Raw genomic sequence first — 25,640 nt, 5'->3', positions numbered from 1 at the left:
ATATGCTACATTAAGGCATGCCAGAGAGCTGATGGGAGTCAAGGGTCAACCTCACAGACCTACAGTGATGAACTCTGCTGAAGGATTCAGACCGGTGAACTTCCCATCCCCGGTCCACTTCTCTAGCCTTTAGGTCACATGCCGACTTACTCCCTTGTGTCTGCTGAATGGATTTCTGAATGTGTATGCATTCAGACTGATGAACAATTATCAACACAAATGAAAGCCATCATGTGTGAACTTTGAGTTGTAACCATTTTTTTATTTGACTGAAAAAGCAGAAGCTGTCCAAGTTCTTCCTTTAACTAGTTCAAAGTACAGATGCATGTAAAAGATGCCTCAGTTAGGATGTGGATGGAGAACACAGTAGCAGTTTATTAGCTTATTAAAATGAATGTGATGCAACTCATCATGCATATTAGGTATGCATACAGTAGTCAAGCATTGTGCCTCAAGCTGCAGTAGCTGGTAAAAAATCTTTGGAGTATCAAACTTAATCTCCACATGACGTTACACTTAAAGCGGAAATTGTATTTTCAATGTGAGATTGAAGCTCCAGAGGACAGAAAATCCCCACAACAAACAGCAAAAGCTCGGTAAAAACCAAGTGTCTTGATCTGAGCGGTGACAGATTCAAAATATACATAAGATAAAACAAGACACCAATAAAACTGTGGAAACGGTCCGATGTTTCATATCGTCATTCAGCTACAGCTCAGGGAGGCCCGGCATGGGGAAGCGGCCAGCGAAGGCCTCCACCTCGGATCTGATCTCAGCAACCCGCTGCTGGAACTTCTCTCCCTGATTCAGAGCCTGAAGGAACTCCTTCAGGGGAGCCTTTGGATCCAGGCTTCTCTGGATCTCCAGGGTCAGCTCAATACCTGCAGGAGCGGCACAGGGGTTTTAGACCTTTCATTTCATTTTGGTGAGCTGGAGGATTTTGCCTGAAGGCTGCAAATGCACCACAATATAGTGAGAATTTACAAAACCTCTCACCCCTGTGAATGAACTCGGCCACTTTGTTGAAGTCCTCCTCCACCAAGCCTCTGGAGGTCAGCGCCGGAGAGCCGAACCTCAAACCGCTGGGACGCAAGGCGCTCTTATCCCCTAAAAGTTTGAAATCAGCATTAAAATAGTGACATTTCAAAGTTTTTTTTTTATTGAAACAATCTTCACACACACAGACACACATACCTGGACAGGTGTTCTTATTACACGCGATGGCGCACGCTTCCAGCACTTTCTCCGCTCGGCCTCCATCGGTACCTTTGTTGCGCAGGTCAAGCAGGATCAGATGGTTGTCAGAACCACCTGTTCAGACAGGGACACAGAAGACAAAGGCAATAAATCCTTGTTGACCCATTTTCTTGAGGCTGAGAGGTGATAAGAAAGTCAGATGAGCATTTTAATCTCGGCTGTGATTGCAGCTGTAAAACACACTTGCAGCTTTGAGGTACTAACCAGTAACGATTTTGTAGCTATGGTCCATGAGGGTTTTGGCGAGAGCTTTGCAGTTGGCCAAAACCTGCTGCTGGTAGGCTTTGAACTCAGGTGTCATGGCTTGTTTGAGAGCTACAGCGACCCCTGCAGGTGGAAAAAAAAAACAATAAACACAACCTCAGTGACAGATTCTGTCCAGAAGAAGTAAAAGTGGTGAAAGATGCTAAGAGGTAATACCTGCAATGGCGTGGTTGTGCGGTCCTCCCTGCAGCCCAGGAAACACAGCCTGGTTGATCAAAGACTCCAAGTTGTACAGAGTCTCTTTTCCTTTGGCGTCCACGCTGCGTACGCCTGTGAAAGGAAAACAAAGGTGGAGTCCTTAAATGAGTTACAGAATTAACTTCATCAAAAAGATCAATGTCAAAACTGCCTTTCTACCTTTCCTGTAGAAGATCAGTCCGGCTCGACAGCCTCGCAGCGTCTTGTGTGTCGTCGTGGAAACGATGTCGCAATACTCAAAAGGTGAGGGGACCAAGTCAGCAGCCACTAACCCGCTGATGTGAGCCATGTCGCCCATCAGGTACGCTCCGTTCTCACTCGCAATCTGCTTCAAGCGGGCGTAGTCGAGATTACGGGAGTAGCAGCTTGTTCCTGGAATCATACAGAGTGATTTTTTTTTCTTCCCTTTGCGCTTTGAGCTGATCCTTGTTTTGTATGTATGCGTGAACAGAAACAAGCATTGCCAGGCTTGAGCGTCGGCTCTCAGTTTGAAATACCTGCAATGATGAGCTTGGGGTGAAACAGCCGTGCGTTTTCTTGAAGTCTGTCATAGTCGATGTAGCCAGTTTCTGGATTCACCTTGAAACACACGAGCATAATTCCAGATGAATGTTTCATGATGGTGGAGCGTGATCAAAACAAGATCCAGGTAAATGTTTTTTACCTTGTACGGCATGGACTCAAAGAAGATGGACGTGGCTGAGATCTTCTTCTTCTCAGTCATGAAGCCGTGTGTCAGGTGACCTCCATCAGGAAGATCCAGCCCCATGATCCGGCCATGCGGCTCCACGATGGCGGTGTAAACAGCAAAATTGGCAGGAGAACCTTGAAAAAGAAGCGGTCAGATATGAAGAGAACATGACAGTAACATGATATGGTAAGGTGATGAGTCCCACGATTAACTCCGTTTTAGACGTAGATTTCGTACCTGAATACGGCTGCACGTTCACGCCCCATTTCTCTGAGTCCAGACGATACGCCTCCAGTGCTCTTTTCTGACAAAGTCTCTCCAACTCATCCACGTGCTCCGTTCCTCCGTAATACCTGAACGCGTGGATTTATTACTGCAGACACCATTAAGCTGCTGTGCTGGGCTTCATGAATTATGGAGGATCATTCAGCGCCGTACCTCTGGCCTGGGTAACCCTCCGAGTACTTGTTGTTCATGCAGGAACCCAAAGCTTCGAGGACAGCTCGGCTGGCGAAGTTCTCGGAGGCGATGAGCTCCAGACCGTACGTCTGCCTGTGCTTCTCTTTTTTAATGATGGAGAACACCTGAAAAACACAAAGTATTGAATTCAGGGGTACAACTACAAGCTGTAACACAAAACCACAAACATCTGAAAACCTACAGAATACCCCTTCATATTTTAATATTATTTGAATCAGAAATGATCAGAAAGTGTGTCTCAGTCACACAAACCTCCGAGTCGTTGATGGCCAGAGGCTCCAGCATCATCTTGTTGTGCGACTCCCATGTCTCTTTGCTCACACAGTGGCCGTTTGTTACTGACATGGTTGTTACGTGTCCGGTTGCACAAAAAGGATATCTGAAAGGAGAGATAGTCTTTCATCTGACAGTAGAAAACATCCATAAAAGCATAAAAACAGGAGATGATCCACTCAGTCCGAGTAAGATAGCACCATAAAGATTGACAACAAAGAGGTTAGTGTTGTTTGCAGCATGACAGAGAATCACATAGGTTCAGACAGTTCGCCGTCATGCAACCTTTGGACCATTGTATGGAGCAAGAGGCAAATGACCCACTAAATCCGGGGAAAAACACTGATTATTAGGTAACTCAGATAACAAAAAGTGCTAAAGTAAACAAACTCCACTGCAGCTCAATGTTTGCCTGCTGCTTTCAGCCTTTCTGAAATATCTTTATATCTGATTCTTTGTCCAAACAGCAAGTTCTACTCTCCACATGACAAGTCACGCATCTCATCTGTCCGGTGCTGCTGAGCAGAGCCAGGCTGAACACATGAACGGAATTAAAGTTATTAACCCTGCTCGGCTGGACGGTCAGGACAAACAGGAAACAACACGGAGTCAGGTGTGGCTGAGCTGCGAGGAGCTCCACGTCTGGCGTTTAAAAGATACTTCACAAAACAGTAAAAAAAAAAAAAAAAAAAAAAAAAAGCGCAGTTTTGACAGGTTGTTTTGACGGGAAAAGGGACAAACGCGAAATGTCAAGCGAGGTCAGCGCGCGAAAAAAAAAACACCGCGGGAAACTGATGCAACGAAACTAAGGAGTTTAAATGCAAGAGAAATGTTCAAAACTCGCTTCTACCGTCTTACAAACAAGAAGCAGATCACTCACCGGCTGATGGTCAGAACTCTGCAGCAAAACTGGACACGACTAAAAGATTCAATTTCAATCTCTTAAAAAAAGTAGGAAGGATTAAAGTCCGCCAAACTTCTCACCAATCAGATGGCTTCATTTTCTTCGTTGTGTTTTGGTTTCTCTCTTTAGAGGCTGATCGATCAATCTTCAGCGGCGCTGCAGCCGCCTACTGGCGAGGAGTGGAATGAAAAATTATGAAACACTGGGAATCAGTTGATTCCAGTGGCAAAACAGAGGCTAATAAACCAGAAATCTGGGTGTAATTACAGATTAAGACCAGAAAATCTTGTTCATGTATTTATTTTGAGAAGGCTGGATTGCTGTAGTGCTGTGTTGACAGGTTTCTGTCTCATCCAGAGTCCTCACCAACACAAAGACGGTGGCTCACATCACACCTGAGCTTCAATCTCTGCTCTGACTGCCTGTGTGTCAAAGGATCCACTTCAAAATCTTTTTTTTCTTGTCTATAAAGCTTTGAATGCTTTCAGCTCTAAATACATCTCAGATTCACTGCTTCAATATAAAACACCAGACCCCCGAGGCCTTTAACTCACAGTTTGAACAAATAGTGCATTTAGGAAGAAAATTAACATTTCTGTCAAAGGACCTGTTGACAGCCTTAGCCCAGGCAGGGTCCTCCCAGTACAGTTTTTCAAACTTTTGTATGGAATTTAATTAAAAAAAATATTCAAATATGTTTTTCTGAGTGACCCCAAGGGAGTTTGTAATTGTTATCATTATTATAACTTCATGGTGGACGTTCCTGAGTATTATATTATGATTCTAAAGTTTAGAATCATAATATAATACTCAGAAACAAAACTCATTAATTAGGAGGTATGGTTTACAATCTAAACAATACCTCCTAATTAATGAGTTTTGTTTTTGTTCCATTCTCAAAGCTTTTATTAATGGCTGATTCCAACGAAAATGAGAGGGATGACAAATCCACCTGCTTTTCATACAGAAGGGTAAAAAAAAGAGAGACTACTGAAATACATAATCAAACGGGAACAGATGAGAGAAGGTGCTTGTCACACTCTGTCACTCTTCTTCAGGTGTTCATTCCTTTCATTCACCGATTAAATTGTAAAGCCATTCAGGCTGATTCTGTTTGATCCCAGTGGTTTCTGTGAACCCCTCCCTGCTGATTTGGGCTCCTTATTTCCACATATGAAGCCAACAGTTTTGAACCTGGCTTTAAAAATGAACAGTGATTTTAAATAGTGGTTAAGTGGCAAGTGGTTAAATCCAACTTTTTCCATCTTGGCAAATTTGGCAAAGGTGAAGCCAATTATTGCACGCCAGCTCTTTGAAAGAGTAATTCATGTTTTTATTACATCCTGGCTGGATTACTGCAATGCACTTTATGTTCATCTGCACATAAAAGTGAATACATAACTTCTATTCTGCCTTCCTGTGCGTTTTAGAATTAACATTAGGATTCTTTTATTTGTTTTTAAGGCTCTGAATTGTCTGACTCCACCTAACCTCCCTTTACTGATTCGCCTTTACACTCCTGCTCAGTCCTCAGGTCACCTCAGGTCAGCTGCTCCTGGAGGTACCAAAGTCCAAGCGCCAGCTCAGGACAGCTTTTCTCCTGAAGCTCTGGATTGAACGACCACTGCACATCCAACGGGCTCCCTCGCTGTCCAGTTTTAAAAGTAGTCTTAAGATCCATTCTTGTTCTTTGACTTTTAACCCAGCCTGAAACTGTGGTCCTGTTTTTATCATTATATTTTTCCTTTTTTTTTGTATTTTGTCTTGCACTTTGTTTTTAGGTTTTTATGTCTACACAGCACTTTGGTTCAGCACATGTAGTTTTTTTTTTTTTCCCAAATTGAGCTGAGTCTTTGAACTACAGATGACGACGCCGCCTCTTCTCCTACAGACTGTTTGCTCGTGGATGTTTCCCAAATTTCATTCAAAACTCTGTACAAAAACATGCAAATATGCAATAAACAAAACTAGTGAAACAGTTTGCAAACTGATACTTAGCTGTGAGAATTATTACTCTGAATGAAAATATATTCTTTTGAGATTTTCATTGTATATACAAAATGTTAACAGTTTATGTGACCGGGTTTGAAAGATAAGATCAGAGTTTATCAGTCCCACAAACGGACATTCAGCAGTCTTGGTTTTCATTGGTTTTTTTATGACTTTTAGTCGGTGTTGATTGAACGCCTACCTATCGTATTACCTGGTTAGAAAAGGTTTAACAAAATAAAAATATTAAATACATAACGAGGGAAATTTTACTCTCTGGGCTGTTTGGATGTGATGACTATGAAAAAGATATTTAGTATCTTAATGACTGAAATGAGCCACGTCTCACTCGAGATGAGCCAAATTCAAAGAAAGATTTTTCTCCAAAAATGAATATAAGTGAATTATCATCGGGGGAAAAAAACTACAAAAACAGAAAAATATCCTTCAAAAGGCTTATTTTTAAATTTGTACTGTGAGCATGTCAGGCCCTCTGTACTGTTTTATTTCCACATTAGCAGAAAAATTGCTCACTTGTTTTTTCTTTTTATTTACAAATATCACAAATGAGTTCATCTGTCAGCTGCTTGGAAAAAAAAGAACCAAACATGCCAAACAGATACTGATAGTGAAAAGAAATTAATTCATTGTTTTGTGATGTTGCCTGCAAAGGAATCACTGAGGTCTGCACCCCAGTAATCACAGCCTAGGACTGTTCACTCACCCATCACACTCCGTCAACGCATTTTTTTTAAACACTAATCCTTCAGCCTTGCTTCCACTTTCCTACCTTGCTTCGCTGCTCCAGATCACACCTGAGATTTCTCCCAAAACAACCACACAGACACATTTTGCTTGGTTTCATCATATTGATCTGGATTAACTCCTTCAGTCAGTTATGTACAATGTAAGATCCAAAAAAAAAAAAAAAAAAAAAGTAGTGGTAAAGCCCAGTCAGCAAAGTTGGAATTGTACAATGATAAGTATTACCAGGAATATTATCAAGGGAGTCAAATTCCAAGTGTTCGATAACCAATGTATTCTCAACCGGATCGAGGCCATTTCTTCATTTCAAACTAAATAAACATCTCCTCTCCTCTGGTGTGTTCTCAGTTCTCCAAGTGGCCATATGTCAAATACTCTTCATAGATCTTCCTTTAAAAATAGTCAATATATATTGACTTTATATATTGCATCAGTCCATGACAATGTGAAAATGCTTCTGATAAATACTCTATCATTTAAGAGAGAGGGAGTTCACTCCTCTTGCTGCTGCCGCCGCAGCTTCTTTCGCTGTGGGTCAGAAATTCAAAGAGACACAATTAGTTGAGCACAATAAACGTGACGATAAGAGTAAGCTTGCTATGTCTGATTACATGTCAACAATCATTAATTTAAAGCAAAAAAAGATTAAAATTAACTTTGAAGCAAACACACTTTGTCTTCATGTAATTCTCCTTTTAGTTTAGTTTTTTTATTGTTTACTAAAATAATGACTGCAACCACACAAAGGTTTTACCTTTTTTCTCTTCCTCTTTCTTTCTCGCCGCCTCCTCTCTCTGTTTCCTGATGATGGCGAGACGAGCGAGGTCAGCTTTGGCCTGGTCTGTCTTTCCTGCTAAGTGCATCTTCATGTAGCGCTCCTTGGCTTTCTGCTTCTCAATCTCCTCTCTTTATCAGGGGAAGGGGGCGTGTCAAAGAGAGAAAATCCAAACGAGAACAGTCAAAACCAAGCAGATCTTATAGAATTCAACAGAAATGAACATAAAATGGAAGACATGATACAACATGACATGACTTGGCCAACATACACACCTCTCTCTTCTTGATAACTGCCGGGGCTCCTCTATCTCAATCTGCGTCACCTTCTTGGACTTCTGAGCCACTCTGTTGGGGTTGTCGATTTCTATCAAGCCCTCCACACCAGCTCTCCTTCTCTGTGAACATATCACAGCGAATCACACAATATGAAGTGAAGAGCAAAGCACAGTTGGATGAAAAATAAATATTGGAAGGTCCGGTGCCTGGTTTTACCACTACAGACACAAACGCTGCTTAAAAATAACTTTATGTGGTAACAAAGCAAGCAGCTGTCAAAGCAGCGTGCTGGTACCTCGGCACTGTCGTCATCGCTGTCTTCTGACCCGGACCCCGGGAGCTTTGCTGCTGCTGTGTCATTCTGAGCCGCACCCTCAAAATCTCCTTCTTCCTGCTCTTGCTATGACATAAAAAATTAAACAAACACGCAAACGTGATATTGTCATTTATATTTCTCAGATGAGTTTTCTACACAGCTATTCCTATAACCTGTAAAGCACAATGGAAGAAAGAGCAACCCTGGAGGACTGGCAGTCTAAACAGGCTTCTGGAGAGAATATACTTTAGAAAGCTGCAAAACATAAGTTTCATACGTTTGTTGTTCTTATCCTTCAGTAGCACTGAACAAATGTACAAGTAGAACCAGGCAGCATTTAGTCCAACCTAAATTTTTACTCGCTTTATCTGTTCATGTGTATTGAAAAAGCTTCAGATAGTGAAATGTTGATAGAGAGCATTTAGTTCCAATGAAAAGTCACTGATTTTTTTTCTGATAAGAAGTGTACAATGTCTATAAAGTTTACTAATATTCAACATGAGAACAATTATAATAACTGTGAAGGGATCATTGATACATGGTAATCATTTCACAGTCTCAGAGATTCATAATAGATTATTTTATGACTTCAAATTGCCTTCAGTTGTAAATGGTGGGTGTTTTTTAAGCACTACAGTTTCCTCATGGGTGTGAGTGTGTGTGTGGGTGATTTTCTATCTCTCACAGTTAGTCCTCTGACAAACTGAACACTGGTGGATAAACTAGTGATGTGTTCAGAGTGTAGCTGGCCTGTAGTTTAACTGCATTAACTGCAGTTAAACTACTAGAAGCTGTACTGAATGGTTATGTGGATGTACGAAGTGGTTACCACTCTCTCCTCTCAGCGAGAAGGTCAGGAGTTTGGATGTCCATAGGCCCTGAATTGCCTCTTGTTGTGAATATAAGCGGCTGTCTGTCTGTCTTTGCCCAGTGATGGACTGGCAACCTGTCCATAGTATATCCATCCCTTGCCTGAGCTGCCAAGGGATGGGTATAGCTGGGATTGGCTCCGGAGCCTCGCAACCCCGATGAACAATTCATATCTTACAAAAGAACTCTGCAAGTTCAACAACAGCTCACTCTACTGACTGAAAAGATGTTACTACAGGGCAATATTGTATGTTTTGTGTTTTGAACAGCCCTGTTGGAACTAACAGCCTCTGGGTGTGTATAACCCACCTACCTTTTTCCTCTCCTTCTCTTCCTTCATCTGGGCATCTATCTCCTCGGGACTAGTGTATGTCCGCATGCGACCCTTGTGGCTCCCTCTCTTACCTGTGGGAGTTCAAAAAATGTCATCATAAATACAAAACAGGATAAAATTTCATTTTTTTGGCACAAAGAGACAGGCACCAGATGAATATCATTGGTAAGAATTAAGATGCATGTGTCATACACAGTATGTGCAGTGTAGTTTCGCTTTGACGCATTTAAAGGGATTGGCATGACGCATAAAACGTTTACATGCGTAGTTTCACAGTATGGAGACACAGTGAACAACAGAACAAAATGTCAAGAGACAGAATAAGTTCGTTTTTGGATGAATTTACTGTCGCATTAAGTTTCATGTTATTTGAAAGCTCATGTTTATGACTCACAGCTCCAGCAGAATGTCGGCGCTGTGGATTAACTCACGCCTGTAAACACTTATTTTAACACAGTGCAGCCAATATTACGCTTCCTCTTACCTCCTTTCGGCATTTTAGACGAAAGCTTGTTTATAAATTCCCAAGAAAGAAAATAACAGGAGAAACCATAAATGTGAGGGTAGCGGTTCTCCCTGACAGCTGGGGAAACGCACACTGCTACAGCTGACCGAGGATCTGCCTGTCCAAAAATTCTCAACACAAAAATAGCAATTCTTTTTCTTTCATCAGATTGATTTTGTATTGTAGGGTTACTACAAGTAATTAAAGAAATAGATATATTTTGAAAAAATGCGTCGCTATAGTGGATAAAAACCAAAATCAACTTGTTTAACTTCAGGCAACTTCCAAGTTTGCTAAAGTGATGCAACACGATAGGATCAACTGTAAAACATCTGCTTTTATTTAAAGAACGTCCTCATATTTACTGTTTTCCTCAAATTTTAAAGTACACATATTTGCGGTCAATCGTGTGAAGATAAGATTTAGCAAGTCCGATAAACACCCATAAATGGACTGTGTTTATTTCTGTATTGTGACGTCATTCACGAGCGCAGAAATAAACTTCGAAGTGACGTTAAATCTGTGCGACTGTTCCTTACTCCGGAACGAACGAAAACACACAGAGATAATTTTCTACGAAAAAAGAGCAAAATGCCCAAAGTGAAGAGGAGTAGAAAGCCCCCTCCGGATGGCTGGGAACTCATCGAGCCAACTTTAGATGAGCTGGATCAGAAAATGAGAGAAGGTAGGTCGGTAAAACGCGATTATCCGGATACTTGGCTAAAGCGAACAAACAGCAGTGTACTGCGGGTCACGATGTCGTCTAGCTTTGTATTTTTTTCTCAAATCAATCCGAGTTATTGTTTTTTTTTTTTTTAACAAAGAAAGGTAGACAGAATTATATTCAAATATTATTAAACGGTGTGCTTAGGTGGAATTGGACGGCCGCAACATAAAGTTAGGACAAGGCGGATTTTTGATACAATGTTGATAGAAATGTCAGCCGCTTTTTGGGTGATGGGCGCGATCATCTGATTGCACTGCGCAAATAGTGTATCATCATCCACGGACCAACTTCAGAATCGATCCATTGCTATCATTGCATACTAATTTGTAACGTTAAAATGTCCCCACGCTTTTGTAGAGCGATCGACAGATCTTTGAGCACATAACGGATCCATTTTTTGGGTGCTCAGGATAGACCTCAAGTTTGGACTGGATCCTCCTCTCTGTGACCATCCGCAGAGTCTTTTAGTAAAGAGTAACAAGTTTAGAGTAGAGTTTTAAGAAAGCTAAGGGTGTGTCTCAGAAATACTCATGCTTTCCGTTTTTTTCATCTGAAATGATTTTCATGTATGATTCCCAAACTTCCAACACAATCCTTCCGCTAGTCATAAATTAAATCGGTATGGTATTGGTCTAATAGCTATGATCCAATTGCTTGTAATTATATCATATATTGTTAGGGTGCAGTAGTTGTTTAAAGACTGGTTAAAAAAACGGTTTAATCTTTTTGACCTGATGCCCTTCAAAAAACTAGTGAGTTTCACATTCAAGTGTTTTACTGGCACAATAAGAATTTGTGATCCAGAATCGCCGTTGAATGACTGATTACTGCTTTTCAAATGGCAACTTTCTTGATTTTGTTTCTTCCTCGTTGCAGCTGAAACAGAGCCTCACGAGGGAAAGCGAAAGGTGGAGTCCCTTTGGCCAATTTTCAGGCTCCATCATCAGCGAAGTCGGTACATCTACGACCTGTTCTACAAGCGGAAAGCCATCAGCAGAGGTAGGCAAAGCCAGCTTGAGACTGAATGTCGCTTTTCATCTTTGCTGTTTCTCTCAACATTTAACACAATGAAGTCAGATCTATTTGTGTAACAATTTTAAGTCCAAACCTCAGTTTTGCATTAGTTTGAGAGGCTGTGATGAATACTTTTCAATATGTTTTCCAAAGTAAAAGTACCAAAAACATGGTAGTGATGTGAAATTTGTCTTCATTCATCCTTCTTTCATCATCTAGCTTTAGTATTTTAATGAGTTTTAACGGTTTTCACCGGATATCTTAAACATTTCTTAACCATTTCAAAGATGTAACTCATGATATCCGTCCATGTTTGTGCCCTGGCAGAGCTGTACGAGTACTGCATAAAGGAGGGCTATGCCGACAAGAACCTGATTGCCAAGTGGAAGAAGCAGGGCTATGAAAACTTGTGCTGCCTTCGCTGCATCCAAACACGAGACACCAACTTTGGGACCAACTGCATCTGCAGAGTTCCAAAGAGCAAACTGGAAGTCGTGAGTACAAACAGAGATTTTGTGCTTTAATTCACGCATAAAACAGAATCTGTTGCAGCTCTTTGCATCACTGTTAAAATTGAAAGTCTCTGCTGTATGTTCCAACTTTATCAATTTGATGGAATGAAACACTTTAAGCCTTAAAAAAATATCTATGAATGAAGCTAAATATGCAGTAAACGAACTTGCGCTATCTCTTCCTCTCTTGCAGGGCCGAATCATTGAATGCACCCACTGTGGATGCAGAGGATGCTCTGGCTGAGTCTTGTCTTTTGGACTCCTTTGCTAGTGTGTTCTTTTTTTTTTATTCCTTTAGTCGTTGGACGCCATGGTTCACCCAGCCTTCATTAATCCAGTCATCGGTTTGTTGACATCCTCGCCGTCATCCTCAACTGCCCTTATAAGGGATCAATAAAATTACTTTTCTATTTTGTAGCACAGCAGAGCATCAGTGAAAGGGGCCATATTGCCTTGACTCAGTTGGGTTTTTGTTGTCTGTGTTTGCGTTCTTACCCAGCTGTGAGCCTTCATCTCCCAAAGGTCACACATGGGATGTTAAGATGAGGTTTTTCTCTGTGGGGCCTGCCATTCCAGTTAGTCTTACTCGCTGTGAAGATCATTGCTGATGTGCTTTTATTTCATTTACCGAGGGCTGGAAGGAAGTGATTTTTACATTTAAAATCGCAAAACATTTTTCTGTATCGTCGTCGTAGTCTGATTTTAAATAAAACATTTCACATTCGCTGGCCGTTATGTGGCATTTTTTGGAAAGAAGAGAATCATTTTTATTCTAATGTCAACATTAAATTTTGTTAGATGTTTTCCAGAAAAAGACGGTACGTTTTGTATTTGCTTTGATTAAATTATGACTGCAAGATGCCAAATTTTATTAGGTGAATATTGCTTAATTCGATGAGTGTTCATTACAGAAACCCAGTTATGTTTGAGATTATAAGTGGATATCTGACTGTATCACAACATCAGGAAATATATCTAAGTTGTCTATCTTCTATAGCCAGACTAGTGCTGCAGAGTTAAAGACAAATGTCTCAGCTGACATTGGGGAAAAGAAAAGGACTATTCTATTTAATATACACCCATTAATCTGATGAAATTAGAGACAATAACACCCATTCATCACTTATACAACTTTATCCAGCTTTTTGTTGGAGCTGATTTCAGCTGACTGTGGGGAAAAGGTAGTGCAGCACACAGCAGATACAGACACTCTATTTCACACACACACTTGTTCACATTTAAAGGGTTTCATGATTGGCAAAGTAATCTGAAGCGCATGCATTTTGATTGTGAGAGGAAACTTAGTATGCTGGGAAACCTCATCAAAGAAAGCCATACAGGCTCAGGAAGAACATGCAAATTCCACACAATATTCTAAATGTTTTTATTTTGAGGCACAGAGGGTCACCATTACCTCATGACTTTGCACTTGAAAGATAATAAATGGTATGAAAATCTTGAGTATTAATTTTAGAGATGTTGATTTTGATTATAAAATCTGAAGCATTTTCAAAATCTCAGAAGTGCAAATGTTGCATAATAACTGACCAAATCTTGCCTCGTCACTGTAGGAATGCGCTCTATACCCGTGTCCAGGCCAGCTGGCATTAAGTCTGTGAGCTCTTCATCTGTGCAGCTTTTCAGTGATTACAAAGCATTAACAGAAAAACAAGCACCTCCTGCTCCTGACTCGATTCTTCTTTAAATGCAAGACCACTGTGTTTAGTTTCCATCATTATGTGCAACTTGTACAGTGTGCCGCCCACGCACCCGGCTCCTGCAGGACGTTATCGGTAGATTTGTTGGTAACGCTTCCTTTTACAGTACGGTAATTACCATGTATTAACATGGTAATTGCAGGGTAAGTACCATGTAATAAGGAGAAGTTATTGTAAAATTACCATGTAATTACAGGGTAACTATGTTGCTAATTACCTAGTACTTTTAGAGTAATTACCAAGCCAATTCCAGGCAAATACCAAGTAACTACCTGGTAGTAAGTATTAATTACTGGGTAATTATAATGTATATAGCAACTATGTCGGTAATCGCCAAGTACTTATTAAGTAATTGCTAAGTAATTACCATGTAATCATTGGGAAATGTAGACTTTTTACTAGGTATTACTAGGTACTGCTAGGTGTGTACGCTATATATTTCCCTATAAGTCAAGTGTTTTTTACTACTTACCTGGTAACTTCTTAGTATTTCCCAGTAACTACAACATTTACCTGGTAATTACGGTTGAACTGTAGACTACTGCAAAAGGAAGTGAGGCCTGTTTCCACACTATTACCTGGTAACTACTTATTCATTACCCAGGAACTGCAAAAATACCTACCTCGAAATTACATAGTTATTAAAGTGGATTTGTACTGTAAAAGGAAGTGAGGTCTGTTTCCATGTTATTACCTGGTAATTACTCATTTATTACCCAGTAAATAGAAAAATATCTACCTGGAAATTACATAGTTATTAAAGTGGATTTGTACTGTAAAAGGAAGTGAGGTCTGTTTCCATGTTATTACCTGGTAATTACTCATTTATTACCCAGTAAATAGAAAAATATTTACCTGGAAATTACATAGTTATTAAAGTGGATTTGTACTGTAAAAGGAAGTGAGGTCTGTTTCCATGTTATTACATGGTAATTACTCATTTATTACCCAGTAAATAGAAAAAAATTTACCTGGAAATTACATAGTTATTAAAGTGGATTTGTACTGTAAAAGGAAGTGAGGTCTGTTTCCATGTTATTACCTGGTAATTACTCAGTATTTAGCCTGTTACTCGGAAACTTTCACATTACCCCACACACTTGCACCAAAAATGCAGCAAACCCCATCAGTGCCTGTGATACAGTCTCTGAACAGCTCACTGTATCTGTCAGGAGATCAGAGTTTCCATCAAAACCACCATCACCAGCCGTCAGATTACATGAAGATGAACGCATTATTATTACACTTCCTCACTCCAAACACGTCACTGTGACAGACATGCAAAACAAGAGAGCTGCCAAAGATAAACATTTTAATCAAATGGAGTTCAACTTCTTATAAAACAATTTACAAAACAGTGCACATTTTTAGCAGTCAGGCACCTTTTTTTTTTTTTAAGAAACAGAACAGATTTCTTTTGCAAAAAAACAAAATACAAATAACAGTGATAAACAATCACTATAAATCAACATTAATAAGTACACTGCTCCAGTCTTGTGAATTCACATCATGTGTTTTCTGCAGACCCGTCTGGTCTACAGGAACCCTTGATCTCCATCATCTCGAATACCAAGGGCCGTCGTCGCCAGGTGTTGTCACGTTGTCCACGTCCAGATTTGTACCTCCCTCGGCGTGATGGAAACGAAGACAGCACAACTGTTCCTTCTTAATGCTCAGGGTTTATTCACTTTAACACCCAAACCCCAAACGTGAGAGCTGAAAACATACAAATATACATATTAATAAACAGAAACTTACACAATAAACAAATATACACATTGCATAAAACACAAATATCTTTAAACCTTCAAACATACACATGAAACCGACATTACAACCGAAACATTCACCCAAGCCTGAACCACAGCCACCCAGCACCAGCTGCAGAGCTCCACACTACCACCACGATAATGATCAATAAAACACCAAGCAACACGGAAATATACTCACCTCACTGACTGCATCACATTGTAAGCCGTTTGTTTTTGTTCTTTTTACATACTTTTTGGAGCGTTTTCCCTCTCTCCACGTTTGTGTGCACCACTTAATGTGGTCCTACCCGGAACGTCTGCAGAGGGTTAGTTCCGCCACTCGGTGATATTTATATTTAATTAAATTTCGGTTCTACCTCGACTGAGAGAAAGCTTATTTATGGCAGAACGTCTGCAGACACTTGGTGATATGGTGATATTTATATTTAATTAAATTTCGGTTCCTACTCTAATGAGAGAAAGCGTGTTTACGGCGGAACGTTCCGGGTAGGACCACATTAAGTGATGCACAGATAAACGCGGAGAGAGAAAATAAGAACAAAAAACTCCGTGAAAAGAGCAAAAACAAACGGCTTACCTCCTTTACAATGTGAAGCAGCCAGCAAGGTGTGTATATTTTCATTTTTCTTGGAGTTTTATTGATCATTATCGTGGTGGTAGTGTGGAGCTCTGCAGCTGGTGCTGGGTGGCTGTGGTTCAGGCTTGGGTGGATATTTCGATTGTAATGTCGGTTTCATGTGCATATTTGAAGGTTTAAAGATATTTGTGTTTGTGCAATGTGTATATTTGTTTATTGTGTAAGTTTCTGTTTATTAAAATGTATATTTGTATGTTTTCAGCTCTCACGTTTGGGGTTTGGGTGTTAAAGTGAATAAACCCTGAGCATTAAGAAGGAACAGTTGTGCTGTCCTCGTTTCCATCACACCGAGGGAGGTACAAGTCTGGACGTGGACAACGTGACAACACCTGGCAACGGCGGTCCTGGGTATTCGGGATGATGGAGATCAAGGGTTCCTGTAGACCAGACGGGTCTGCAGAAAACACATGATGTGAATTCACAAGACTGGAGCAGTGTGCTTATTAATGTTGATTTATAGTGATTGTTTATCACTGTTATTTGTATTTTGTTTTTTGCAAAAGAAATCTGTTCTGTTTCTTAAAAAAAAAAAGGTGCCTGACTGCTAAAAATGTGCACTGTTTTGTAAATTGTTTTATAAGAAGTTGAACTCCATTTGATTAAAATGTTTATCTTTGGCAGCTCTCTTGTTTTGCATGTCTGTCACAGTGAGGTGTTTGGAGTGAGGAAGTGTAATAATAATGCGTTCATCTTCATGTAATCTGACGGCTGGTGATGGTGGTTTTGATGGAAACTCTGATCTGACAGATACAGTGAGCTGTTCAGAGACTGTATCACAGACACTGATGGGGTTTGCTGCATTTTTGGTGCAAGTGTGTGGGGTATGTGAAAGTTTCCGAGTAACAGGCTAAATACTGAGTAATTACCAGGTAATAACATGGAAACAGACCTCACTTCCTTTTACAGTACAAATCCACTTTAATAACTATGTAATTTCCAGGTAAATATTTTTCTATTTACTGGGTAACAAATGAGTAATTACCATGTAATAACATGGAAACAGACCTCACTTCCTTTTACAGTACAAATCCACTTTAATAACTATGTAATTTCCAGGTAGATATTTTTCTATTTACTAGGTAACAAATAAGCAATTACCATGTAATAACATGGAAACAGACCTCACTTCCTTTTACAGTACAAATCCACTTTAATAACTATGTAATTTCCAGGTAGGTATTTTTGCAGTTCCTGGGTAACGAATAAGTAGTTGCCAGGTAATAGTGTGGAAACAGGCCTCACTTCCTTTTGCAGTAGTCTACAGTTCAACCGTAATTACCAGGTAAATGTTGTAGTTACTGAGAAATACTAAGAAGTTACCAGGTAAGTAGTAAAAAACACTTAACTAATAGGGAAATACATAGCGTACACACCTAGCAGTACCTAGTAATACCTAGTAAAAAGTCTACATTTCCCAATGATTACATGGTAATTACTTAGCAATTACTTAGTAAGTACTTGGCAATTACCGACATAGTTGCTATATACATTATAATTACCCAGTAATTAATACTTACGACCAGGTAGTTACTTGGTATTTGCCTGGAATTGGCTTGGTAATTACTCTAAAAGTACTAGGTAATTAGCAACATAGTTACCCTGTAATTACATGGTAATTTTACAATAACTTCTCCTTATTACATGGTACTTACCCTGCAATTACCATGTTAATACATGGTAATTACCGTACTGTAAAAGGAAGCGTTACCGATTTGTTTTCAGCTCACACATTTACTGGCACTCTTTCCTGCGTCCGCCACCTTTCCTTCTGCTGCTGCTCCAACAGGGCAATTAGATGTGTTCACAGCTGAGCATTTATTATTCATGGCACCTCAAGCGCTCACACATCCGTCACCGCTGAAGCGAGTCACACAGACAGGAGTCTGTTGGTGGGTTTGATGTTTTAATGGCGGTCTGGAAGCTGCACCGGGCTGTGTTTCTTAGCAGGAGCTGACAAGTGAGATAAAGCAAAATGAAACCAACAACCCTGGTACCCTGGCAAAAAAAAATAATTTAATGAAATATCAACGACATAACGTAAAAAGCAGAAACATATTCACAACGTTCTTCATTGAAATCAGTGGCGAAGGCGCCGTCACGTGGCCCCGAAGTGATGCGATACAAAAAGGCAGACAGGCTATGACAACATAAGGACACTGAGTGACGACATGTTAAGCACACGGTGGTATGGCTTATCTGGGTTACATTCACCTTTTTTTGCATTAGAGGCTGCTAAAAATTTTCTTCAAAAAAAAAAAAAAAAGTTGCTGTAACAAATGAGAGGAAATTAAAAACATTAAAACGCTACATGCGGCAAAAGTAGGCGAAACTGCGCTGAGCTGAAATAATACTCTGAACTGAAATAAAAAATGTGAGAAAGCTGTTAATCGTAAAAAGTAAGGAAACAAAAGCAGTTATGATCCCACGTTGTTTGACCTTTCACATTAAAACTCTTGACCATGCAGTCACAAGAACAACCTCAGATACAGAATCACGGCTCCATCACTGACGCCACACACTCGGAAAGGGTTCAGATTTTAGAGGACGACGTCCAAGACGTTTCTTCAGGGCTGTTTTTCCTCCGGATGGGATTTTAAAAACGCAATAATCAGTCGGGCGATAGTCCTGACAGAGAAGTCTGGGTGCTGTCAGCACATTGATCATAATCCAAATTTCATACGACAATAAATACTACAGTTTGTTCAAAGCGCTCCAGCAGAAGTGGATCATTTCTTCAATGGAAAAAGGCAACTGTCCAAAACCAGCGTTTTTTTGCTTCTGATGGCACAGGATCTAAACTTTTCTCAAAAGAATAAAATACGCACACACGGACCGCTGCCTCAACGTGTTCAGCATCTCGTCCAAGTCGGTTCACCCAAAAACAACAAAACAGAAATATTGTGTAACACAGTGAGCACCCTGGCACATGACACTTCTCATGCTGACACCACAACACTCTCACACAACTTTAAGACAACAGTGAGTTTCAATACATTTAGGTTAAGTAGCTTTAAAATCTTCCTGACTGTGTGAGTGAAAACCACGAAGACGCTCGCCACAGGTGACCCCCCCACCCCCACCCACATCATGACTGAGCGTGACGAGACTGCAACTCTGGACATGCAGTTAACACACACACAAGCCAACCAGATTTAAATCACACAGACGGCAAACACACAACATGCATGCATCACAACCCTCAAGCCACGCTTCTGGGAAGGCTCCCTCCATGCTCTCAGAAGTCGAGGCTGCTCATTTAAAATCTAACAGTGTTTCTATTAAGGAACCAAGTGGACATTCATGTGTTGCTGCAGGAATGTGTGTTCAAAATTAAAACAAAGTGAAAGTGCAGACAAGTGGGGAGGAATTAAAAAAAAAGATTTGTGGCAAGTTTTGGTCATTGTGGAGTTTTAGTTTTAGAGGCGCGTCACAAAACCGGCTGCAACGAGCCTGTGAGATGAATTCAGATTTCACTGCTGGAAGCAGCAGCACGTAAGAATCTGTAACATCAATCCAGAAACAAGTTTTCGTATAGCTTGAATTGTACTGGAGCAGACAAACGGCCTACCTAATGAAGATGGGACTGAACCTGTTAATAACCAGAACACACAGACTGCCATGACGGCGTGAGCCCTGTGACTGACGTGTTGTGCGTTTGTGTGACTCTGCTGAAGGGAAGCACTGACCTAAAAGATATCAGTGGATCTGACATTTTCACTTCCTTCGTAAGTGACTCAAAGGACACTAAGAAGGGCCAACCTTCGTCTGCTCTGTTAGATGTTCAAAAACTTCAAAACACTCGCGCGCATTCGCAGCTCACCCCCGCAGCCAGAGGAAAGAGCTCGCTCAGAGAGGAACAGACAGCAAGGCAGCGAGCAACTGAACACGACACAAAATGAGAACTAGTGCAAGTGAGTCTGTCCTCAAACTAAACTGACCTTAGACCTTGTTGAGATCTCGTTTGCTCCTCTTTAAAAATGAAATGTTTACGATGATTTCTGCTAAAAGGCGTTTTAAAAAACCCCGGTCCAGGTATGCGGTTAGATTCTGTATAAAACGCTGGTGGTGTAGTTAAAACTAAAAGATGGCGGGGCCGCGGCGCCGCCGGTGGCGGGCTGCAGGTACTGCTGCGTGATGAGCCGGCTGAGGTAGAGCAGTATCTGGCTGTCCTCCTCGCCCAGCCCCAGCTGCTCCTGCAGGAAGCAGCGGCGCCGGCCCTCCACGACCTCGGGGCCCTCCGTGGAGCTGACCGGCATGTGGAGGTGGTGTGTGAAGGTGAGCAGGAAAGCCTTGGCTGCCAGGTGGCAGAGCGTGCTCTGCGCGTGGAGGAAGTAGGTGGAGCCGCGGCGGACGTAGGTGCGGTGGTCGGCTATGTTGGCGAGGAGCTGGCCCTGATACGGCGGGCAGCGCAGGGTCTTCAGGTCGGCGTCCAGGATGGAAATGTAGCGGCTGTAGCGGGACAGCGAGTGAAGCATGCTGGAGCCAACGGGAGAGGCCACTCTGCAGGGAGCAGAAAGGAAAACAGCAGAATTAGAATCTGATGCTTCACTGGAACATCCACTTCAGAGTGCAAACGGAGAAAAATCAGATCCCTTAAGGTATATTTTACCCCTCCCTACACTCAGATTTCTAGACCACAACTCCAATATGTTTAGCAGCTTCCCTCAGAAACAATCCCATTCTATTGATTTTATTCTGCTCTTGCAGGCACTCAGCTCTATAATCAATCTTTCCACAATGGCAGTAACACACAAACCATAACTCAAGATACTCGGCTCCTGTTGGCAGTGCCGTCGATCGCGTCCATATTCTCATTTGATCGCTCGCAAAATGAATGCGGAACAAAAGTGCAGTCTCTTTGCATTAGTACATAGATAGAACTGTTTACTTGGAAAATGAAAAATTACAGTAATAAATAAAAAAAGGAAAATTGTTTAACAAATGGTTCCTAAAAAATTTACATTTGTTTCATTAACATGGGACAAATGATCATTTTTAGCTTTCAACTTCATATTTATACAAAAAGCTTCAAACCTTTGACTTTAGGAAAGTAAAATATAATCTGTGACGACTGCGCTGTGCGTGGACGGGTGGACTGATGGATATATGCAATTTTGCTTGAATAAATATTGAAACTACACCCACAAAAGCAGAAGTTCAATCCATAAAGTAAATGCATGTAATAGACTGTGGGAAATGCCTGGCACTGCTGTCAATATAAAGGAAAGGTGAAATATAGAGAAATGTCAAGGGCCTGAGCTCAATAGAGTGAGTCATCCAGGACTGAGTCAGACCAGATGAGTAACAGCAGAGTAAAACATCGTACAAACTAAAGAGTTTACATTGATGGAAACTCTCTAAACCGTGATGAGCAACCAACTCAGTCATTTCAGTGAAGCTGTGTTGAAGTCATCGTTCCTTTAGTGTCTTGGTTCTACCTGAACTTCTCTAATGGATGCTTTGCATTAGATTTAGTAGAATGTATTCAAGTGAAAACCAGCCGTACCTTTGTAGTCCAATGAGCTTCCATCTGTGTAGATCAGTCAGGGTGAAGGGACAGGACAGCCACGCCTGAACCCTCTCTGCACACTTCCCAGGACCGGGCACAAAGAGAGCCAGAGAGGACACCAGCCGCCTGACTCGCCCTTCGTCCGCCCCGAGTACCACCAGGGTCCGGCCGCTGAGCAGACACCACAGGGCCTGCATGGCAAACGGGTACTGGCGGACAAACCTCAAGGCACCTTGCCCGGCCTTCTTCCTCTGGCGCAGGGTCACGACGCCCCCGTATCCGAGAGGCGAAGCGGCCCGATCGGATCCCGTGGAAGCGCTCATGGTGCAGTCCGACCCGTCAGATATACGTGAAACTGCATCTCCGAGGAGGTTCCCAGGCAGCTCCAGCCCGGCGGCGGGGCTTTCGGCACACGGGGAGCCCACAGTGTAGTCGTCCTGGAGAGGTAGTAGAGCCTGGGGCTCCTGGTTGACCACCAGGGTTTGAGAAAGGTGGGGGCTTTGATGCAGACCAGGCACAGCCTCGGGGGCAGAAGCCTCATAAAGAAAACCATCTTGGGCAATGCAGCACGCCGTGTCCAGTGGAACCAGCAGATCAGACTCATTAGATCCCTCACACGCATCGTCTTTACTGGCCTCCAGGTCTGACGGTACCTCCAGCAAAGACACGGGTGTCTGGCCTCCTCCATCCTCCCCGTCATCCTCCCCTGCGGTGGTCTCCATGTCTTCGCTGCTACTCTCCCTCTCCAGGTCAGTGTTATGGTCGGGATCAGGTGTCAAGTCAGAATCAGGATCAGGCGCTTCGGATTTAGCGCTGGCCAGGCTGTGCCGTTTCTCTGCCGGACCTGTTCCGCTCTTATCACTGCTGAAGCTTCCTTTGGTCTCCTCCGAGCTCTCCTGTGTCTCTAGAGTCTGGTCTGAAGGGGAGGACTCCAGATGGCTCTCCCCAAGTCCGAGCTCACTGTCCTGAGTGTGACTGGCCTCTGAGGCCGGGTCAAGAGGATCCTGGGGTTCAAGTGCGTCCAGCTCGAAAGGTTCTGGTCCGAGAACAATCGGAGGAGGATTTAAGTGTATATAGTTGTTTACGGTATGGTTCACAGCACAGAATGGTCTTAGTGTTCCTACGTCGTCCTCGTCGTCGTCACCGAGTTCCCCCTCGAACAGGAAGTTGGTGACTCTCTGCTTCCTGCGGAGGGCCTTTTCCAGACGCCGGGTGTGCAGGTAGCACAAATCCCCCCGGAAACTTCTCTCCGTCTCCTTCAAGAGCTCCACGGTGGCCTCATAGAAGGTCTCGTCGCACAGCTCCTGCAGTGTCTTCAGGCGCTTATCGAAACACTTGGCAGACTTGCCTTTGATCAGCTGTGGCGTGTAAGACGGCCGGCGTTTAACGCCCTCCTCGTCCTCCTCATCAGCCTCCTCTTCACCTCCTTCACGTTCAAACTGGCCCTGCCGTTCCTCCCCTTTCTCAGTGTAACTGAAAGGTTTGGCTAACTTGGCGTACTTCTCCAGCAGTTCCTCGCACTCGTTCAAGCACTCGCTCATGCACTTCTGGCAGGCGACGGCTTGAGGGTCCCGGCGAGGCCGGCGGTGGTAGGAGCTGATCTGCCTCAGCAGGTCTCTGTGTTCGTAAATGCTCTTTTCTACGTTGGCGAGCTCGTTGGCCTTCTCCACAGCATGAGCAGAGTACATGCACTGAGGCCCCGCCTCTCTCTGGAGACCCTCCTCCCGCTGCAGCACTGAGTGAGTGTACCTGAGCAGGGTTCATACAGGAAAGTTTGCAAATTAGGTCTTGATACAGGAAGGAGAAATGAACAAACATGTACAATTTTACATTTCTTCTCATGACTCATATGTTTGAGTGAAAAATATCTGCTCCACAGTTTAACATGAGTACTTTCTTCTTCTGCCATTTTCAAAGTGAATTGTTCATGCAGAATTTTTTCTGAGAGTTTTCACCCCCAAAAAAGTAATTAGAAATTAGATCAATATCAAATCTTACAGTCTAGAAGGTTGTCACTGGATGACATTTGAAGTTCACCCAGAATAGCCCTTAATCTGTTCTAAATATCACCTAAAAATAAACAAATCAAAAATGTTACATTCTCAAAATAAAGCTGGTAGAAATTATGGGAGGTTATATCAAACCACCAAACAGTGCTTCATTGTCTGTCCGGTTTATTTAGTTATAATTCTTGTTGAAATCTCAAGGCCAAAGTCCATTTTCACTCAAGTATAAACAACAAATAGAGAAAGTGTGATCTCTTGGTATGTTCATGAGTGTAAAGCAGACATCAAAAGGCTAAAAATAGATGAAAAGTAGAACTAATCATAACAGACCAGGATGGAAAACTTGATTATGAAGAAAAAGCGTCTACTGAACAAGATGCCTGTGACAGGGAGGACTTACAGCCACGCGGTTGTAGCTGAACCAGATAACAGTGACGACAAAGCAAATACAAAGCAGTTTAAAGAGTGATAGTGAAACTCTTACTCAAGATCCCGGAGCTTCCTCTGGAGCTCCTTGGCGAATGCCCTCCTGTTCCCAGCCTTCAGACACTCAGAGGCCTGCGAGAAGCGGAAAGACAGCTCCTGAAACTGCAGCATGATCTTCTTCTCGTCAGCCGCCACGTACGCCATGCAGAACGGCCGCACGAAGCCCCGGGCCTCCAGGTCGTAAAGGGTGAGGTGATGAACATAGGCGAACGCCCCTTCCTTTGAGTCGCCCAGCACCACTCTGGAGTCCTCCACAAAGCTGAGCCTGGGGTACCCGCTGCCCGGCGGGTGTCCGACGAAAGAGGCCTGGTAGTCCACCGACATGATGCGCAGGGAGAAGTAGTTGAGATCGAAGGTGCCACAGACTTTGGGATCTTCCGGAATGGTGAGGAGAGGCTGAGGGCCCACCTGCTCCGAGAACTCAGAGATGAGGATGAAGTCTTTGGTGAACTTGGCATAGGAGGTTTTGGCCCAAGGGTTGGAGTCAGCCAGTGGATGGAGAGGGACAGAAAACTCCTCCGGGAGAGCCCAGGGGTCCAGGTTAGCCTGCCCATACTCGTCCTCTTTAGTGAAAGCAACCACGTCCGGGGAGCCTATCATAGTGGTGCCGGCGATCAAGGCATTAGAGACACAACACTCGGCGTAGCACCACTAACAATCATAAAAATGCTTTCAGGGCACAGCGGCAGGAAGCAGCCACACACAGTGCAAACAGACCAGCCATGTTCCTCTCACACAGTCCAGATGGCACTAGTAGAAGTGTTGGAGCTGTTGATCAAGCAACTAAAAAAAAATTCATTATTTAGATCATTTAAAAAAAAAGGGGGGGGGGGGGGGTACACAAGAGCTGCTCCCAGATTTAGCTGCGCCCCTGTAACGACCGGTTCAATAAAAAACAATCACTGATGTGCGTCCAGCAGAAGCAGACTTGCTCCAGAGAAATCCAAATCAGTGTTAACAAAAGCAATTATCTCGCGCCAATCACAGCAGCAGACCATCCATGCTGAGCAGAGACATTCTCACAATGCGAAGCAGCTCCGGGACAAAGCTTCAGTCCTCCTCCGCTTCATGTCCTCGTGCGTCGCGTCCACCACGTTACTGAAGTCTGGGAATAAAATACGGGACAGCCAGCTGTTACAGACAGAAGCGCTGCGCTTCATCTCCACAGCCTGAGACGGACGCCATGTTTACCCAGCTGGTCGTCGTCTGGTCACGTGATCCATCCTCCTCCCCTCTGCAGGAATTTCACCCGGAAATGGAAATATCACCCTTTTCTTCATTTGGAAAGTTTATAGTAAAATTAATTTTGTTAAAGTTAATTAAGTTTTTTATTTAATATATATATTGTTTGTTATATATA

The 25,640-nt window shown here is 42.5% G+C and overlaps 4 protein-coding genes across 5 annotated transcripts; 1 reads left to right on the top strand and 3 right to left on the bottom strand.

Annotated features, from left to right (window-relative positions):
- Positions 1-249: 249 nt before the first annotated feature.
- Positions 250-4,168, bottom strand: shmt1 (serine hydroxymethyltransferase 1 (soluble)). Its single transcript, XM_030089700.1, has 12 exons — positions 4,044-4,168; positions 3,143-3,269; positions 2,849-2,994; positions 2,648-2,763; positions 2,384-2,544; positions 2,217-2,298; positions 1,879-2,091; positions 1,678-1,791; positions 1,462-1,584; positions 1,195-1,311; positions 997-1,107; positions 250-881 (listed from the first exon to the last, which is right to left on the bottom strand). Exons 2-12 carry the CDS (start codon positions 3,233-3,235, stop codon positions 709-711), a joined length of 1,449 nt encoding a protein of 482 aa, XP_029945560.1. The 5' UTR covers positions 3,236-3,269; positions 4,044-4,168; the 3' UTR covers positions 250-708.
- A 2,718-nt stretch (positions 4,169-6,886) lies between these two features.
- On the bottom strand, positions 6,887-9,993 carry pdap1b (pdgfa associated protein 1b). The gene is made up of 6 exons (XM_030089774.1): positions 9,879-9,993; positions 9,374-9,465; positions 8,170-8,274; positions 7,872-7,993; positions 7,576-7,727; positions 6,887-7,349 (listed from the first exon to the last, which is right to left on the bottom strand). The coding sequence occupies exons 1-6, from the start codon at positions 9,889-9,891 to the stop codon at positions 7,294-7,296; spliced, it is 540 nt and encodes a 179-aa protein (XP_029945634.1). The 5' UTR covers positions 9,892-9,993; the 3' UTR covers positions 6,887-7,293.
- Positions 9,994-10,413: 420 nt separating this feature from the next.
- On the top strand, positions 10,414-12,876 carry bud31 (BUD31 spliceosome associated protein). Its single transcript, XM_030089776.1, has 4 exons — positions 10,414-10,584; positions 11,503-11,625; positions 11,968-12,134; positions 12,346-12,876. Exons 1-4 carry the CDS (start codon positions 10,491-10,493, stop codon positions 12,394-12,396), a joined length of 435 nt encoding a protein of 144 aa, XP_029945636.1. The 5' UTR covers positions 10,414-10,490; the 3' UTR covers positions 12,397-12,876.
- A 5,406-nt stretch (positions 12,877-18,282) lies between these two features.
- On the bottom strand, positions 18,283-25,465 carry smcr8a (Smith-Magenis syndrome chromosome region, candidate 8a). 2 transcript variants are annotated; one of them, XR_003931347.1, is made up of 4 exons: positions 24,279-25,465; positions 21,786-23,537; positions 20,160-20,779; positions 20,110-20,120 (listed from the first exon to the last, which is right to left on the bottom strand). XR_003931347.1 is itself a non-coding variant. In XM_030089773.1 (3 exons), exons 1-3 carry the CDS (start codon positions 24,878-24,880, stop codon positions 20,320-20,322), a joined length of 2,814 nt encoding a protein of 937 aa, XP_029945633.1. In that variant the 5' UTR covers positions 24,881-25,465; the 3' UTR covers positions 18,283-20,319. The 2 variants fall into 2 exon arrangements, 1 of the variants encoding a protein (XP_029945633.1); XM_030089773.1 differs by having other exon boundaries at positions 18,283-20,779.
- Between the last annotated feature and the right edge of the window lie 175 nt (positions 25,466-25,640).

The sequence above is a fragment of the Salarias fasciatus genome, chromosome 4 (assembly GCF_902148845.1).
Source record: "Salarias fasciatus chromosome 4, fSalaFa1.1, whole genome shotgun sequence".
Lineage (NCBI taxonomy): Eukaryota > Metazoa > Chordata > Actinopteri > Blenniiformes > Blenniidae > Salarias > Salarias fasciatus.
This window is presented reverse-complemented; position numbering and strand designations above follow the sequence as displayed.

What these genes read in the sequence shown, in the direction of transcription:
- shmt1 (XM_030089700.1), bottom strand. Translation starts at nt 3,235, where the DNA reads ATGTCAGTAACAAACGGCCACTGTGTGAGCAAAGAGACATGGGAGTCG. An exon ending in ACTGATCTTCTACAGGAAAG is followed by an intron (nt 1,792 to 1,878) that starts GTAGAAAGGCAG and finishes TTCCTTTCACAG; the next exon opens with GCGTACGCAGCGTGGACGCC. An exon ending in TAATAAGAACACCTGTCCAG is followed by an intron (nt 1,108 to 1,194) that starts GTATGTGTGTCT and finishes TCAAACTTTTAG; the next exon opens with GGGATAAGAGCGCCTTGCGT.
- pdap1b (XM_030089774.1), bottom strand. An exon ending in CAGTTATCAAGAAGAGAGAG is followed by an intron (nt 7,728 to 7,871) that starts GTGTGTATGTTG and finishes CCCCTGATAAAG; the next exon opens with AGAGGAGATTGAGAAGCAGA. An exon ending in GAAAGAGGAAGAGAAAAAAG is followed by an intron (nt 7,350 to 7,575) that starts GTAAAACCTTTG and finishes TCTGACCCACAG; the next exon opens with CGAAAGAAGCTGCGGCGGCA.
- bud31 (XM_030089776.1), top strand. Translation starts at nt 10,491, where the DNA reads ATGCCCAAAGTGAAGAGGAGTAGAAAGCCCCCTCCGGATGGCTGGGAA. An exon ending in GCGGAAAGCCATCAGCAGAG is followed by an intron (nt 11,626 to 11,967) that starts GTAGGCAAAGCC and finishes GTGCCCTGGCAG; the next exon opens with AGCTGTACGAGTACTGCATA. An exon ending in CAAAGAGCAAACTGGAAGTC is followed by an intron (nt 12,135 to 12,345) that starts GTGAGTACAAAC and finishes CCTCTCTTGCAG; the next exon opens with GGCCGAATCATTGAATGCAC.
- smcr8a (XM_030089773.1), bottom strand. Translation starts at nt 24,880, where the DNA reads ATGATAGGCTCCCCGGACGTGGTTGCTTTCACTAAAGAGGACGAGTAT. An exon ending in AGGAAGCTCCGGGATCTTGA is followed by an intron (nt 23,538 to 24,278) that starts GTAAGAGTTTCA and finishes AACCCTGCTCAG; the next exon opens with GTACACTCACTCAGTGCTGC. An exon ending in AAGCTCATTGGACTACAAAG is followed by an intron (nt 20,780 to 21,785) that starts GTACGGCTGGTT and finishes TGCTCCCTGCAG; the next exon opens with AGTGGCCTCTCCCGTTGGCT.